This window comes from Nicotiana tabacum, chromosome 14 (assembly GCF_000715075.1).
Source record: "Nicotiana tabacum cultivar K326 chromosome 14, ASM71507v2, whole genome shotgun sequence".
NCBI classification, from domain to species: domain Eukaryota; kingdom Viridiplantae; phylum Streptophyta; class Magnoliopsida; order Solanales; family Solanaceae; genus Nicotiana; species Nicotiana tabacum.
This window is the reverse complement of record NC_134093.1, coordinates 7526621-7544370: the sequence shown is the minus strand read 5'-3', so window position 1 is coordinate 7544370 and position 17750 is coordinate 7526621. Positions and strand designations below refer to the sequence as shown.

The window sequence follows — 17750 nt, the reverse complement described above, 5'->3', positions numbered from 1 at the left end:
TATATATATATTTATTGTTGCTAATTTTAGTTTCTTAGCATGATTAAAGTTGATCCTATATATGTATGTATGTATTTAATGCAAATTGAGAGACGTTTCTTAGAAATTAAATAGCGCTTAATTATTTTATTTGTTTTACCACATTATCTAAAAGGTTAATCTGTTAGAGGGCGCTAACTTTTATATTCATAATTAATTATATTTTAAAGATGTTTTGTTACGTATGCACTTGGTTTTTTATCATTAGCCAAATATGTGATTTTCTATATAATAAATGGATTAAAGCTGAGTTTGAACTTGTATTTGTAAGCTCTAATACAACTACAATTACTACTACTACTAATACTATGCCTCAATTCCAAGCTAGTGGTGATTGCCTATATGAATTTATATTATCTATTACTCATGGCCTCCATAGAACTAGTTTTAATCCAATATTAATGTATACGGTCAAAATCGAATTTGCCCTTCATATGTCTAATCAAGATTGGAACGTGGTGGTCGAGGATTATCGTTGTGATATCGAGACATGGTAAGGAGTATATGTTGCCAGGCTCGAGACCGAGCGACCGATTAAGATCGAGATCGAGATCGAGACCAAGATCGAGCTCGAAGACTTAGAGACCGATCGAGATCGAGACCAGGACCAAGATCGAGCTCTAAGACTCAAAGACCGATCAAGATCGAGATCGGCCGAGATCGAGGTCGACCAGGATCAAGATCGAGCCAAGGGACAAAAAAGTCATTATAGTCGCATTTGGGGAGAGAATCTCGGCGAAAATCAAGGAAAAACTAATTAATTAATCTATCATGAGATCCCCACTATGTATTTTTGAATTATATCCAAAATAGGATTCCCCCACTATATTAAGAGTGGTTATTATTTGTAAGAGGCACATTGATTGATACACACATTACAGAAAATAGAGCAAATACTATCCTTTTTCGGCTTTTGGTATTTGGTCATATTGTTTCTTCTACCAATCGTTTTTCACTCAATTTGGAGGTGATTAAACTTGAAGGCTTAGGCTAACTAGTTCATTCGGTTTGCATTCATCTCTTTTATAACTAATTTCAATACACATTTATTTATCTTTTCCAATTTATACTACGTATCCTTAGAACTACGTATCCTTAGAACTACGTATAAATTCAACCCTATTCATTTTTCGGGTAAACAGTTTGGCGCCCACCGTGGGGCTAAGGATAATAGTGGTTATTTGGTACAATTTTTTTGTAAAAATATACTATTTTATACTTGCTCTTGGAAGTGTCTTTGATTTCAGGCTAAAATGACGAACTCTCAGTTAATGGCCCTACCTATCGACAACGAATCTGGCCATCAAGATGAGAATAACAACGTGACCCCCGGGGATGAAAGGCCACCCGTTGAACCCATTGGAACTCGTGTCATAGATCTAATTGACGTTAATTCGCATGTGGCCATCGAAGCAAACCAACATTCCGACCCCGAAAATAACATTCATGGTAGAACTCGATATGTAGTTCGAAATACCCAAAATGTTGGAGAAGACGAGATCAACCTGCGTATGATTTTCGAAATATTGCAAGCTCGACATGTAGAGATAGCTCAGTTGCAGAGCCAAGCCCAGGCACCAAGCAGGCCAGAGCTCGGTCCACCTCGAGAAGTCACCCTCAGAACGGGGACAACTATGATAAGGTCAAATGAACAAGAATCGGGGACTAACCCCGAAATTATAAAGTTGCTCGAAGAACTGACAATACGGATAAAGTCAGGAGAAAAGAGGATTGAAGCAAACGACAAAAATGTAGAAACTTATAACTCCACGGTTGATCAAATCCCAGGGGCACCACCAATATTGAACGGTTTGGATTCCAAAAGGTTCGTACAAAAGCCTTTTCCCCGAGCGCAGCTCCCAAACCGATCCCCAAGAAATTTTGCATGCCCGAGATCCCTAAATACAATGGGACGACCAATCCCATCAAACATGCCACCTCATACACATGTGCCATTAAAGGGAATGATCTAGAGGACGACGAGATCGAATCCGTATTATTGAAGAAATTCGGGAAAATCCTGTCAAAGGGAGCAATGATATGGTATCATAATTTACCACCTAGATCTATTGATTCTTTTGCCATGCTTACAGATTCTTTAGTAAAAGCACATGCCGGACCATAAAGGTCGAGACCAGGAAGTCGGACCTTTTCAAGGTAAGGCAAAAAGATAACGAGATGCTAAGAGAGTTCGTATCTCGTTTCCAAATGGAACGAATGGATCTACCACCGGTCACGGACGATTGAGCCATTCAAGCTTTCACCCAGTGACTAAACGAACGAAGCTTAATGGCTTCACAGTAGTTGAAGCAGAACTTGATTGAGTACCCGGCTGTTACCTGGGCCGATATACATAACCGATATCAATCGAAGATTAGGACCGAAGACGACCAGTTGGGAGCCCCTTCTGGGTCTGTTATTAAAAGGGACATCGACCGAGAACCAAGGTCGAACAGGGACCGATACCGGCCGTATATTGGAGATCATAGGGGCAGCGAACCAGGACGTAACCCCGTACGAGGTGAAATGAGAAGTGACCGAGGCCAAGGGTCTCAAGGGCTGATGAACAAGAATGGTTTCGACATGCATTCCGGACCTAAGGAAGCACCGCGGTTATTAGAATATAACTTCAACATTGATGCATCCGCCATCGTATCGGCTATCCGGCGCATCAAAGATACTAAATGGCCTCGACCTCTGTAGACCGATCCAGCCCAGAGAAATCCCAATCAAATGTGCAAGTATCATGGCACCCATGGCCACAGAACGGAAGATTGCAGGCAGTTGAGAGAAGAAGTTGCCCGGTTGTTCAATTAAGTGATCGGGCCAAGAATCACTTCAAAAACAGAGAGCTCAATAGACAAAAGGAGCAAGAAGAGCTGCAACACATTATTCACATGATTATCGGAGGGATCGATGTTCCCCAAGGGCCAGTGTTTAAACTCACTAAGGTGTCGATTATAAGGGAAAAATGATCTCGGGCTCAGGATTACATACCAAAAGGAACCTTGTCCTTTAATGAAAAAGATGCAGAAGGAATCATGCAACCCCATAACGATGCACTGGTAATATCTGTCCTTATGAATAAAACTCAAGTTAAGCGTGTGTTAATTGATCCAGGTAGTTCGGCCAACATCATTCGAATGAGGGTCATAGAGCAACTCGATCTACATGACCAGGTCGTGTCCGCAGCCCTGGTACTAAACGGATTCAACATGGCATGTGAAACTACTAAGGGCGAGATAATTCTGCCAGTTAACGTGGCCAAGACCATCCAATAAATGAAGTTCCATATGATCGAGGGCGACATGAGGTATAACGCCCTTTTCGGGAGACCGTGGATCCACAACATGAAAGCAGTACCCTCGACCCTTCACCAGGTTCTAAAATTCTCAACACCGGAGGGAATCAAAACAATCTACGGAGAGCAACCAGCTGTAAAGTAAATGTTTGCCGTCGATGAGGTGATTCCGATATCATCACTCTCATCGACAAAGGGATCAAATTTGAAGGAGACATAAGATACCAAATATCAATCACAAACGTCAGCCTCGACCTAAATAGAGAAGCAGAAGACTGACGGAGATGATGATTATGGGATCCCTAGGTCCTTCGTGGTCCCCGATGATTCCGATGCTACCAAGTCAAGAGTCGAAGATTTGGAACAAATCACATTATCGAACATCTGCCCGAACGAAAGGTATACCTGGGCACGGGGTTAAGTCCCGAGCTCAGGAAAAAGCTTATTCAATTTCTTATAGCTAACATGGACTGTTTTGCTTGGTCCCATCTTGACATGACATGGATACCACCGGGAATCACCACCATAGACTAAGCTTGGATCCGAAATTCAATCCGATAAAGCAAAAAAGAAGGCCCTAGTCCGAAGTCAAACATGCCTTCATCAAGGACAATGTAACCAAACTTCTCAAAATAGGATCCATTCGAGAAGTAAAATACCCCAAATGGTTAGCAAACATGGTGGTAGTCCCTAAGAAGGGAAACAAACTAAGAATGTGCATAGATTATATAGACCTAAATAAAGCATGACCCAAGGATTCTTTTCCTTTGCCAAATATCGATCGTATGATCGACGCCACGGCCGGCCACGAGACTCTCAGTTTTCTCGATGCCTACTCGGGGTACAACCAAATACAGATGAACCCGGAGGATCAGGAAAAGACCTCGTTTATCACTAAGTACGGTACCTATTATTATAACGTAATGCCATTATGTCTAAAAAATACTGGTGCAACTTATTAACGCTTAGTAAACCAAATGTTCAAAGAACAAATAGGAAAATCAATGGAAGTTTACATTGATGACATGTTAGTTAAGTCCCTGCGAGCAGAGGACCATTTAAAGCATTTGCAGGAAACCTTCGATATACTAAAGGAGTACAATATGAAGCTCAACCCCGAAAAGTGTGCATTCAGGGTTAGCTCGGGCAAGTTTCTTGGTTTCATGGTATCCAATCGGGGAATCGTGATCAACCCCGATAAAATCAAAGTTATAGATGATATCACGGTAGTGGATAATGTAAAGGCCGTGCAGAGGCTAACGGGCCGGATAGCCGTCCTAGGGCAATTTATTTCGAGATCCTCAGATAGGAGCCACCGATGTTTCTCACTACTTAAGAAGAAGAGTAACTTTGCATGGACTCCGGAATGCCAGCAGGCCTTGGAGGAACTAAAGCGGCATTTATTGAGCCCGCCGTTGCTTCATACCCCGAAAGAGAATGAACAACTTTATCTGTACTTAACTATCTCGGAGATAGCAGTAAGTGGAGTCCTTGTCCGAGAAGAACAAGGTACGCAATTCCCTATTTATTATGTTAGTCGGACCTTAGGTGAGGCCGAAACTAGATATCCACACTTAGAAAAATTAGCGCTTGCTATAATTAGCGCCTCTTGGAAACTAAAACCATATTTCCAATGTCATCCGATATGTGTTGTAACAACTTATCCTCTTCGAAATATTTTACACAAACCCGAGCTTTCGGGTCGATTGGACAAATGGGCCATAGAAATTAGTGGGTACGATGTTAAGTATCTACCCCGAACCGCTATCAAATCTTAAATCTTAGCGGACTTCGTGTCTGAATTTACACCGGCCTTCGTACCCGAGATTGAAAAAGAACTACTAATTAAATCAGGTACATCTTAGGGAGTATAGACCCTCTTTACGGACGGCGCTTCGAACGTGAAGGGGTCCGGACTAGGCATCGTACTAAAATCACTCACGGGTAATATAGTTAGACAGTCTATTAGAACTACTAAGTTAACTAACAATGAGGCCGAGTATGAGGCCATGATTACAGGTCTCGAACTAGCTAGAAGCTTGGGAGTGGAGGTCATAGAGGTTAAGTGTGATTCCCTCCTCGTGGTAAACCAAGTTAACAGGACTTTTGAAGTCCGAGAAGACCGAATGCATAGATACTTGGATAAACTACAAACGACTCTACATCAATTTAAGGAATGGACCTTGCGGCATGTACCTTGAGAATAGAACAACGAGGCTGACGCTTTCGCAAACTTAGGTTCATCGATCGAAGACAACGAACTCAACTCGGGGACTGTCGTACAACTCATGAGATCGGTAATCGAAGAAGGTCATGTCGAGATAAACTCCACAAGTTTAAACTGGGACTGGAGAAACAAATACATAGAGTACTTAAAGAACAAGAAGCTTCCATCAGATCTAAAGGATTCGAGAGCTCTATGCACAAAGGCAGCACAGTTCACATTATCCGAAGACGGAACACTGTTTAGAAGGACATTTGATGGACCATTGGCAATATGTTTGGGACCGGGAGACACCGACTACATCCTACGAGAAATTATTAGGGCACTTGTGGAAATCATTCAGGTGCTGATTCGCTGGTCTACAAAGTGATCAGAGCAGGGTATTATTGGACCGATATGGGCTGTGGGCAAGGATGCAAGGGAGTTCATTCGAAAATGCGACAAATGCCAAAGGCATGCGCTCATAATTCGCCAACCCGGGGAGTTACTCCACTCGGTCCTATCCCCATGGCCCTTCATGAAATGGGGAATGGACATCGTTGGCCCTCTTCCATCGGTCCCCAGGTAAGGTTCAATTTATTTTGTTTATGACTGATTATTTCTGTAAATGGGTAGAAGCACAGGCTTTCGAGAAATTCAGAGAAAAGGAAGTCATAGACTTCATTTGGGACCACATCATTTGTTGATTCGGGATGCCCTCAGAGATCGTATGTGATAATGGAAAATAATTCATCGGCAGTAAGGTAACTAAATTTCTCGAGGATCACAAGATCAAAAGAATCCTATCAACACCTTATCATCCCAGCAGGAACGAACAAGCCAAATCGACCAATAAAACCATCAACCAAAATTTAAAGAAAAAATTGACCGACGCCAAAAGAAAATGGAGAGAAATACTGCCCGAGGTCCTATGAGCATGCCGCACAACATCGAAATCCAGTACTGGAGCAACACCATTCTCGTTGGTTTATGGCGCTGAAGCTCTGATCCCGGTCGAGGTCGGAGAACCTAGCATCAGGTTTTGATATGCAACAGAGGATTCGAACAACGAGACCATGAATACGAGCCTAGAATTGTTGGACGAAAGACGCAAAACCGCTCTCGTCCGATTGGCTTCCCAAAAATAGCGAATCGAAAGGTACTACAATCAAAGAACCAATCTTTGATACTTTAACATCGGGGACTTAGTGCAGAGAAAAGTCACCCTCAACACCCAAAATCCGAATGAATGGAAACTGGGCCCGAACTGGGAAGGACCGTATCAGGTTCTCGAAGTCGTCGGAAAAGGATCCTACAAGCTCAGCATGATAAATGGCAAATAATTACCGAGCAATTGGAACGTATCGCACCTAAAACGATACTACTGCTAAGGTACGGCCCCACCCATTTTTATTTATATTTCAAAACTAACCCTTGCAGGTGTTCGACCAGAAACAATGATGGATTCTTCAACACGAAGCCCTTAGGTCTGAAAGCATGCGTTGCACTCTTTTTTCCTTAGACCGGTTTTGTCCCAAATGGGTTTTTTGGTAAGGTTTTTAATGAGGCAACCATTGATCGTACTAACTTAGAACAATTCAGCGAGGCTTCTTTACAATCAACCCCGAATTCTGGGGGGCATTGCCCTAGAAATATCAAGTTCGATGCGAGGAAATTATTGCCCTCAAATGTCAACTTCGATGCGAGGAAGTTACTTCATGGCGGCAAGGTCTCGATAGGAAAAATTTGTAAGGGCCAAAAGGTCAAACGAACCATGCCCGTATAGTTTACTCGAGCCCTGGCACAAAACATGTACGCATGTATAATGAATTATAGAGAGAAGTATTCTTCTTTACCAATATCTCGTACCTTGGAAAAGTTTTTCTACTTCATATTCTCGATCTATTATGCAAACATGCTTAAGGGCCGACCATGATCGGAGTTCGAATAATTACCCCTACAATCGGGGACTGTCGCCCGAAATCATAAGACCTTTTAGGCAACCTTCTATTTTATAGGCTACGGCCACCTCGGGCAAGCTCAAAGTAAAACGAAAAAATAATCCCAAAAGGCAAACCCCGAACTAAAGAGGTTACAACCAAATTAACACGGATCAGAGACGTCCTAATTTCGTAACGAAACAGGCCTTCGAAATCTTTCATAAACCGGTTAAAAAGGCTACCCCGGCAAAATCATAAAAGGCTCCGATAATATCAAGCCTCAAAACTCTAATGAGTACAAAACGGTTCGAACTCTCAAACAATTCCCCACTTTATGCTAAGGCATTACAAGTTTTGCAAATAAAAGCCGAAAAGGGGACAAAGCCTTAAAAACTCTTTCTATAAAAGCCTAAGGGCTATTTCTTTGCTTTGAGTTCGAGAGATCATCCTCGATCAACTAAAAAATCTAAGGGTTACCTTACTTCGAGTTTGAGCAAGCACTCACTCAATCGTAAATTCCTAAAGGCTACACTGGTTCGGTTTCAATCGAAATTGTCTGAACCTCGGACCTTAGAATACAACTTCATAAAAGAAGGGAAATAAAGACAAGGTTTTCCCGAACCCTCGAACACAATTTTATGCTAAGGCATTTTCGACCTTTGTAAAATACAGAAAAGCAAAGGAAAAATACAAAAACCAAAGAGGCAATTAAAGCCTTATGTTTATATTCAAAAGTTTTTTTTACAAAAGGCCAAATCGGCCTCAGAATAAATACAAAAAAAAAAAAACAAAAAACTTAATGTCCTAAGTGGCTTGTTCTTCATCGGAGGCCGCGTCCTCAAGATCTTCCCCGCCTTCAGATTCGCTCGAGCTATCGGAGTCTTCCTCAGGGAAGGCCAGCCTTCGAGCCCTGTTTTCCTCAACATCGAAGCCTTGAGCACTGACCTCGTCGAGAGCTTCCCTCCGAGTCTGCCATTTAGCATGTTCGACCATGCTCTTAGCCTTGGCCTGGTTGACCTCAACATCAATCCTGAACTGGGCCACTTTAGCATCAGCTCTTTTATTAGCCTTAGTCACCTCAGATCTGGCTACTTCCACTTCGGATCTGGCTATGGACACCTCGGATCTGGCCACTTCGAGTTCATTAGCCAAGCTTGCCTTATCATAAGTGACTAAATCTAACCGACTCTGAAGCTCTTTAACCCTCTCGATCTGCCCCGGGGCATTTTCTTTTGCAGCCCGAAGCTGGGACTCAGCCAACTCCAATTGCGCTTGAACGACCTCCTTGTTGGAGGCGAGGATATCCATATTCTCTTTGAATTTTTCCTCCTCGGCCATTAGCTCATCTACCTGTGAATTGAGCTGTCCGATCTGTTCAAGTCTCTGCCGAACCTGCAGATTCAGATCGTTAGTGGTTATCTCTAATTCATCTTCACTATCGTGAAGAATTCGGAATACCTGCTCAGCCATCTCCTCGTGCTCATCCCAAGCCATTGCCAAATCTGCTCGTAGTGGAAGGGTTCTTAAGTGTTTATGCATACCCTTTCACGTTGGGTCCTTTGGACCCTGTCATCGTCGCCTTTTGCAAGAGATACGACGTGACCATTGGCCAGATCTATCCTTCCATTTGGAGAATAGTGATTCTCCTTGGATTCTTCTCATGCAAAATCGAGGGGTGTCTTTTCACCCTCGATCACCTTATGTGCCTTTATAGTCCCTGACTTTAATAAGGAGGGTTATCAAGCTTGCTCGTCGAGCCACCAAAACGTCGTTCTAGAGTATAGACGAGACTCGTGATCGAGGTTGGATGTGCCGATTTGTTCGAATCAGAACCTCGGACCTGATCCCTGCTGATGACATGTCGTTCCCTGAAAAATGAAATATGAACCCTGTGGCTCGGATGCCTGAACCGATTCCGGATCTTAAACAATAGGTTGAAGGTCTGGTGCTGCAGAGACCGTATTCCGAGCGCGTTTGGATGGAATTATCAAAGGGTCGATGGGAGGCCCGTAGTCATGGACTTGGAAAGGACGTTGCCATGAGGCCCCATCTAGTGATGAAGAGATTCCTGTCCCGAAGAAGGTTACAGAAAAGAAGAGAAAAGATATACCGAGTTCCCCGATTTCGGAAAAGAAAAAACCGGTGAAGAAATCTCGCAAGCCAAAGGGGTGCTCCGGTGTCATGCCTTCGGAATCGATCCGTCGATTAAGGGATGAGCCTGAAGAAGGAGAAGAGGAATTAGCCTGTGTGCGGGCTAATGTTGTGATACAATAATACTCCGAATTGGCGGAGGTGAATAAGGGAACCCCGGCCATAATTTCGGAACAAGGAAAAACCGAGACTATTCCGTTTCGAGCTGAGATGGTTGAAGGGGAAACCGTGGGCAGACTCGGGAAGCAGAAGATATCTCGAGGGATGAGCTCAGGATAATTGATATTAGCGGATCCCCTCAGATTTCGGATGCTATGATCCGTGAGGCCAGCATGTTGGAAGGTCGATCTTACGATGGCATTTAGGAGCCGACTGATATCCACGACTTTCTGGATAGGCTCGAGTCAGCTGCCTCGGAGGAGATTATCAAGTTCGGTAGATTACCGATACCAAAGAAAATATCATGGTCGGGCTCTACCAGGTCTTCATCGGTTCCAAAACTGGTGGACCAATTCCCGGCCCCGAGTGTTGATCCCGATCGTAGGCGGAAGATAGTGCTCTCCGTCCCGGAGGATACCCAAATTTTCTCTCCCCCCCGGGGATTGATAGTTACCTTCGGTCCTTAGTGACCGAAGAGGATCAAACCATGATGAATACGGTAGGACCTGCCTGCCTTTTCAATGAGGCCCAACATGCTCTGAATCGGGTAACTTCGATGGCATCATCATCCACCAAGCCCGACTTCGGTAATTCATATCGTTTCTCGTCATTTTCTTTCCAAGAAATAAGGGGACTATCTGTATACGGTCAAAACTAAATTTGCCCTTCGTATGTCTAATCAAGATTGGAACGTGGTGGTCCGAGGATTATCGTTATGATATCGAGACATGGTGATGAGTATATGTTGCCAGGCTCGAGACCGAGCGACCGATCAAGATCGAGATCGAGACCAAGATCGAGCTTGAAGACTTAGAGACCGATCGAGATCGAGACCAGGACCAAGATCGAGCTCTAAGACTCAAAGACCGATCAAGATCGAGATCGGCCGAGATCGAGGTCGGCCAGGATCAAGATCGAGCCAAGGGACAAAAAAGTTGTTACAGCCGCATTTAGGGAGAGAATCTCGGCGAAAATCAAGGAAAAACTAATTAATTAATGTATCATGAGATCCCCACTATGTATTTTTGAATTATATCCAAAATAGGATTTTTTCACTATATTAAGAGTGGTTATCATTTGTAAGAGGCACATTGATTGATACACACATTCATTCTGATATATACAGAAAATAGAGCAAATACTATTCTTTTTTCGGCTTTTGGTATTTAGTCATATTGTTTCTTCTACCAATCGTTTTTCACTCAATTTGGAGGTGATTAAACTTGAAGGCTTAGGCTAACTAGTTCATTCGGTTTGCATTCAACTCTTTTATAACTAATTTCAATACACATTTATTTATCCTTTTCAATTTATACTACGTATCCTTAGAACTGCGTATAAATTCAACCCTATCCGTTTTACGGATAAACAATTAATTTAGGTTTTCTGTCATTAGAAGTACTTTCTAAGTTCAAGCTAGTATATTATGGAGATGAAACTTCAATGGGAAAAAAGCAACCTTATTATATCACTATAATTATTCTTCCCAGAAAATAACTTTGGGTAAACTTCCATATATCTACAACTTCCACATGCCATAATACAAAAAATATTAATTAAACAAGACCCACGTAAAGTTAAAATGAGAAAGCCAATAATTTAGGTATACATCTTCATCATTATAATAAAAATAGAAATAAATATAGGACTACTTAGTACAGTTGAGAGTTGAGACAAATAGCTATTATGAGAAGGACAACGCCAGGTCTAGTTCTGGTCGTGGAAGTCCATAGAAGTCATGTGAGTTATCTATTCTTTATCTTAGAACCAAATTATTTGCTTAAACTCATCGACGGAGTTAAGATTTTTAATTTATGGTTTAGGACTATAAATAGTTTTTGCTTATTAGGTTCTGGATAGATTACTTATACAGATTAAATGATTTGTTTTTAGCACAAATACAAAATTTTAGTCAAAAGTCCCGACAGGGTCAGGCTAAAGTGGATCACACTATACTTTGATAGTTGGGCCTGGTCATGATACATTAATCACATTTTTTTAATCCCCGTCTGCTACAAGTAATCACATTTTAACCTCCAGGCTCCAAGTAAACAAATCCGTAGTTGTTTTTTCTTTCCTTTTCTTCTTTTAGTTTCAATGTTTTTAATTGTTTATAGTTTAACACGTGGATTCTTTTTTCATTGAAAAAATATTGACATAGTAATGATGTGTAATTTATGATGTCGACAATTATATTTTTCTATGAGTTATATTATTTGTGAGTAATTATCACATAGAATTAAAGTGGTCTTATTTTTAAAAACTTTATTATGAATTTATTGATACAACATATAAAGTTTAGTGAATATGCATGAAATAACTTTTTTATTTTCAAAATTTAGTTTGCTTTCTCCCATTTTAACAGTGAAATGGAATAGTGATTCAATTATAATATGGAGAGATCTTTCAATTTCATTAATCTGACAATTACCCAATCGGTTATTCTGTTTCCTTTTATCATATTCCATTTTAACAGTGAAATGGAATAGTGATTCAATTATAATCTGGAGAGATCTTTCAATTTCATTAATCTGACAATTACCCAATCGGTTATTCTTTTTCCTTTTATCATATTAATTTTTTTTTAAATCCTTCCCAAATTAGAAGGATCTATAGTGTTTCCACACTTCTCCTCCAGCGTGACTCGAACCCAGGACCTAACGGTCGTGAGTGGAGATACTTTTTACCAATTGAGCAAGCCTCACTTGTCTTACCTGTTCTCTTCATGTTTAGTATGAGAGGTATCTAGCCATGATCACCTATGAATGTACACACCTTTCTAGCTACCGAAAAATGAAGGAAAAAAAGGAAAAAGAAAAAAAATGGGTGAAATTGTTCTTATTGTAATCATCAATATATAAATTTGCAAAAATATCTTGAAATCTACTCATGCAACATGGGAGACACTTATATATTTTTTTTAATTAAAGCTACCTAGTCTGGGTTGTGTTGCATTACCAAAAAAGAGCATTGAGGGGGGCTAAGACCTGACCTAAAAAAATATACAACAATGGTGATTCCATCACCTATAAATCAGAAGGAGTTCTAACACTATTGCCCCCTTCTGAGCAAAATTTCCTGTACAAACTTCAACTAACAAAAAAATTTGACTTATCATACTTTGTCCTTATACTAGGCATTTGCCACTTATCTAATAAGAAGGGACCTTTAGCATTTGTAGGCAATTCCTGATAAGTTTGACAGATTATACGCTGTTAAGTATTGACAGCAAGTTTAGCCAACGAGTCTGCTAGTTGGTTTCCCTCTTGAAAGCAATGTTGCACAGTCACAGTGGCAAGTTGTAAAATGTCAATAATCATGTCGATCACCATCTTGATCTTTAGGATATTAGTGTCTATTTGAAATCATGTTGGCGATGACCATTGAATCAAGTTCGAGAGTAAAATTAGTGTATCTTAGTCGGTTGCACCATTTTCCTCCAAACTCTACAGCCATCACCTCTGCCATATTGTTGCTATCACAAGTGATGGGTACTGAGAAGGCCATGATTAAGTCGCCATTGTTGTCCCTAACAATACCTCTGATGCCTGCTTTGCCACTCTTTTTAATGTAACTACCATCAATATTGACTTTGAAGGTGCCCATTATAGGAGGTTGCCATAGCACTTGCTTCCATGATTGTAATGGTCTGAGTCTTTCCATTCTGCCGCATAAAATTGGCCATTGAAGTTGTAAATCAACTCCTCACATCAGTTTGGAAATGACAACCTTAATAGTCCAAATACTTTGATGCTTCATATGATTGAGTTGAGAGTTCTTTTGGTTTCTATGTCTACCCGAGCTCCTTTGTTTCCAGGTTTCCCAACAAATCATAGTTGCAGCAATTTGTATCATTACTTTGTGCACTCTGTTAATGGTCTTTTCATCCCACAATCGCTTGATAATCCCTATGACTGGACTAGGCTAATGTTTGATTCCTAGAGGGTTGCCGATTTTATTCCAGATAAAATTAGCTGTTTCACTGTCTGTGAAAACATGCTGCCTAGTTTCAACCTGTGCATTAGTACAACAAGAACATCTAGAAGTGATGTTAGTGCCAAATCTTCCAAGCATATCATTAAAAGGTAATTTTCTCTTAAAAAGTCTCCAAGTAAGAAAGGAAATTTCAAAGGGGATAGAATTTTGCCAAAAATTACTCATGAAATTATTCTTCTGCCTTTTCATTCTAATTGATTGCAAGGCAGATTTGTTGGAGAAATGACCATCCTCAGAGATGTTCCACACAGGGAAATCATCCGTGTGGCAATTGCCAATATCCAAGTTGATGATGCTATCGATGATACTGATGGAAGAAATTGCTCTAGGTTATTGATGTCCTAAGTTCCATTATGGATGAAATTATTCAAATAAACTATAGCCGACTTCTTAGTTCCCTGAACCAGACTAGCTAAAGGACCATTACCAGTCCAATTATCCCACCAAAAGCTAGAGTTGCCAGCTTGAATCTTTCAGTAGAGATAAGGCTCTGTTTTGTCCTTGATTTTCCTAAGATTCTTCCACATATGAGAGTCAGAGGAGATTGGTAGTTTCTTTACTAGGTGAGCTCTTTTGCAGCATTTGGACCTGAGAAAAATGGCCCATAAGGATGGTTGAGTTCTAAATCTCCACCACCTTTTGATACTAGTAGTTTCAATAACATCTTCCATTCTCCTAATTTCAATACCACCCTCATCTTTAGGTAGACACATATTATGTCATGAACTCCAGTGGTAATTATTTTTTTCCTCATTTGCACCACTGAAGAAATTAGCAAAACAATTTTTCATAAGTCTGATAGTGTCTTTTGGTGAAGCCATAGCAGAGAGGATGTATGTAGGCATTGACTGAAGAACATATTTGATAAGGACGGCTCTTCCTCCAATGGACATCATCCTATCCTGCCAGCCATTAAGCTCTTTCACAATCTTAGATAGCATGCCATCAAAAAGAGTGGTGGTTTTCCTACCATAATATATCAGGCATCCAAGATAATAAAAGGGATTTTTTTCCATGAAACCAGAGGCTTGTCTCATTTTGTTAATCCTAGTAGGGGAAGTGTTTGGTGCAGTAATGAAGAAGCTTTTATCATTGTTGACTTTTTGCCTAGAAGCTTTCTCATATCTCCTGATTTGTTTCTTGATAAGTTTGATAGAGGCATTGTTGCCTCCAGAGAAGATAACTATATCGTCAACATATGCGAGGTGATTAGTGACAGGACCTCTGTGATCCATGGTAAAAGGGGTGAAGTTTGCATGAGCAATAAGACTATTCAAGGATTTTGTAAGCACCTCAACTCCAATGATAAAAAGTGATGGTGATAAAGGATCACCTTGCTTAAGACCTTGTGATAAGGTGAAGAAACCCTTTCTGGTGTCGTTATTAATGATAGAATACCAAATCTCATCCACCAGATCCCAAATAAGATCTATCCATTCTTCTGAAAAATCAAACTTCTTTATAACAGACATCAAAAAAATTCCATGGCATTCTGTCATAGGCTTTAGCCGTGTCCAGCTTGATGATCATGTTTTCTACTCTGTTGTTTTTGTTGATATTCTGGGCAATTTTTTGTACGAGCAAGATGTTTTCAGTAACCATCCTTCATTTGACAAATCCACTTTGGTTTTCTGAAATGAGTTTTCCAAGCATAGGATTAAGCCTTATTGCGAGAAATTTTAATATTATCTTGCTAGTAAAATTACTCAGACTAATAGGTCTAAGCTCAGAGAAGTTACTTGGGGTATCCACTTTAGGAATAAGGACCACACAAGTGTGGGAAAAAAACATAGTCATTCTTTTCCCATTAAAATAATCCTGGATGAATTTCTTGATCTCTTCCTTGATAATCTCCCAACATTTTTGAAAGAAAGTGCCATTGTAACCATCTAGTCCTGCAACACTAGATGCACTCATGTTGAAAATAGATTCTTTAATTTCCTCTGTGTCCGGAATGGCAGTAAGGTGAGCATTGTCATCAGCAGTGATGCATTTAGGAATGAAATTGAAAATGTCATAGTCATTGAATTGATGCTTAATGTTAAATAATTTTTGGAAATGATGGATCGCAGCTTTGGATATGTTGTCATCACCTTCAACCCATCTATTTTTGTGATATTTAATTATATGTACTCATCCTGGCCCTTGTTTAGTTCTGCTCTTGATGTGTCAGTGTTGTTGGCCAAGTCCAGTTCCTCTAGATCGTGTACTTTTGCCTCCCATACATGGACTTGATCATATATGTTACCTATATCCTCTTTGGACCATTGAGAGAGTCTTCTACTAAGAAGTTTCATCTTTTGTTGTAGTCTCCACATAGAATTTTCATTTGTTCGAGTATTCCAGACTTCCTCCACTAGTTGTATGAAAGAAGGTTGCTCTGCCTAGAAATCCAAGAACCTAAAATACTTTATCCCATTCTGGTTGTTGTTGTAACAATTAATCAAGAGTGGCTTGTGGTCAGAACCTGTTCTTGGTAGGTTTCTAACCATATTATTTTGAAAGAGTTGGCACCATTGGTCGTTAACAAATATTCTATCCAACCTTTTTCAGATTCTTCTTTTGGGTTCCTAGTTGTTACACCAAGTGAACTTAGGCCCAACGAACCCCAAGTCCATAACTTCACAATTATTCATACAACTACTGAAATCCAAGCTTTTGTACATTTTGTGAGGTTTGCCTCCTCTTTTTTCATCTGGATCCAGGATAATATTGAAGTCTCCTCCGATACACCATGGTCCATCAATTTGCGCATGAATATTTTCCAAACTACACCATAAGTCCTTCCTTTATTTTACAGTACATTTAGCATATACAGAAGTTAAGAAACGATTATCATTAGTAGCCCCGTTTTGTATTTTGATAGTAATCTGCTGATCATCATTTTCAACCACACTAGTCTGGTTGTTTCCTGACCACATAAGCCAAATATTCCTATTGGTGTTGGAGATGCAGTGCTGAAATCCTAAGAACTTCATGTATCTCGTAGTTTTTTTCATACTAATAAACGGTTCCATGATGGCAATGAACTCAACTTTATTGATGATACTAAATTTTTTGAGCCTTGGCAAAGATTTTTTGGTGTTAACTCCAGAAGATGGAATTTATCGTGGAAAAAAAGAGGGGATTATTTTTATTTTCCTCCTACTAGAGGAATATAAGTTTTGTCTTTGTTCTTTTTTCATTTCTTATTGTTTTTGTTCCCACCATTAATAACTGGAGAGAAGCCATCATCCTCACCCTCATTTTCATGTCCAGTTTACACTTGATCTTCAGGAATCACTATAGTGATTCTATTTGGGGAAGTGACTTCTATCTATTGTTGAGGCACCTGTAAGCCTTGACCTCTTTTTCAGCATTTATATCCACTACCAAGTCAATTCCTGGCAGAGCCTTAATTTCTGATGGGATACTAGTAGATCCATTAACATAATCCTCCAAATTAGGAATTTTCTGGTTTCTTACATTCTAAATGTTGGTCCACTCATGAATCACCTCATCCGAATTGTAGGAGATTGTGTTGACAGCTTTCTTACTACTTGCTTGAGTATTGTCTTTGATACCATGATTCTGATCAAGCTCCCTTGAACCATGAGTTTCTTTAGTCTCACTTGTGTTGCTGCCCTCTTGTTCAATAGTTTTTCCTTTATCCTTCATATCTATAGCCATCCCTCGATACTTTTCATCTTTGTTTCTACCTGTTGGCTATTGGTAAATAGGTTTGAAGGTCACCTTGGATTTCTTCTTCGGAAGTTTCTTATTTTTGACAGTATTCTTCTTTTTGAAAGTTCTAGCTTTGATATTTGGAGCCTTCTCCTGTTTGTTCTCTTCCATCCCAGCGTTAGTATTATGTATATAGCCAATTGGACTCTCTTTATTCATAGCCTTTCCATGATCTCTATTGCAATTGCTCTGACTTTGGCCCTTATGTCCTGGCCTAATGTTGCTTTCATGTTCTAGG

General features: G+C 40.2%; 1 protein-coding gene across 1 annotated transcript; it reads right to left on the bottom strand.

The window, feature by feature from the left end:
• Nucleotides 1–15394: 15394 nt before the first annotated feature.
• LOC142168791 (uncharacterized) lies at nucleotides 15395–17458 on the bottom strand. Its single transcript, XM_075229942.1, has 3 exons — nucleotides 17285–17458; nucleotides 17121–17242; nucleotides 15395–15893 (listed from the first exon to the last, which is right to left on the bottom strand). The coding sequence occupies exons 1-3, from the start codon at nucleotides 17456–17458 to the stop codon at nucleotides 15395–15397; spliced, it is 795 nt and encodes a 264-aa protein (XP_075086043.1).
• Between the last annotated feature and the right edge of the window lie 292 nt (nucleotides 17459–17750).

Coding starts and splice junctions, on each gene's coding strand:
- LOC142168791 (XM_075229942.1), bottom strand. CDS start 17,458: ATGGCTATAGATATGAAGGATAAAGGAAAAACTATTGAACAAGAGGGC. Junction 17,243..17,284: donor TCTCCTACAATTCGGATGAG/GTGATTCATGAG, acceptor GTAAGAAACCAG/AAAATTCCTAATTTGGAGGA. Junction 15,894..17,120: donor AAAGAGGTCAAGGCTTACAG/GTGCCTCAACAA, acceptor TCACAAAAATAG/ATGGGTTGAAGGTGATGACA.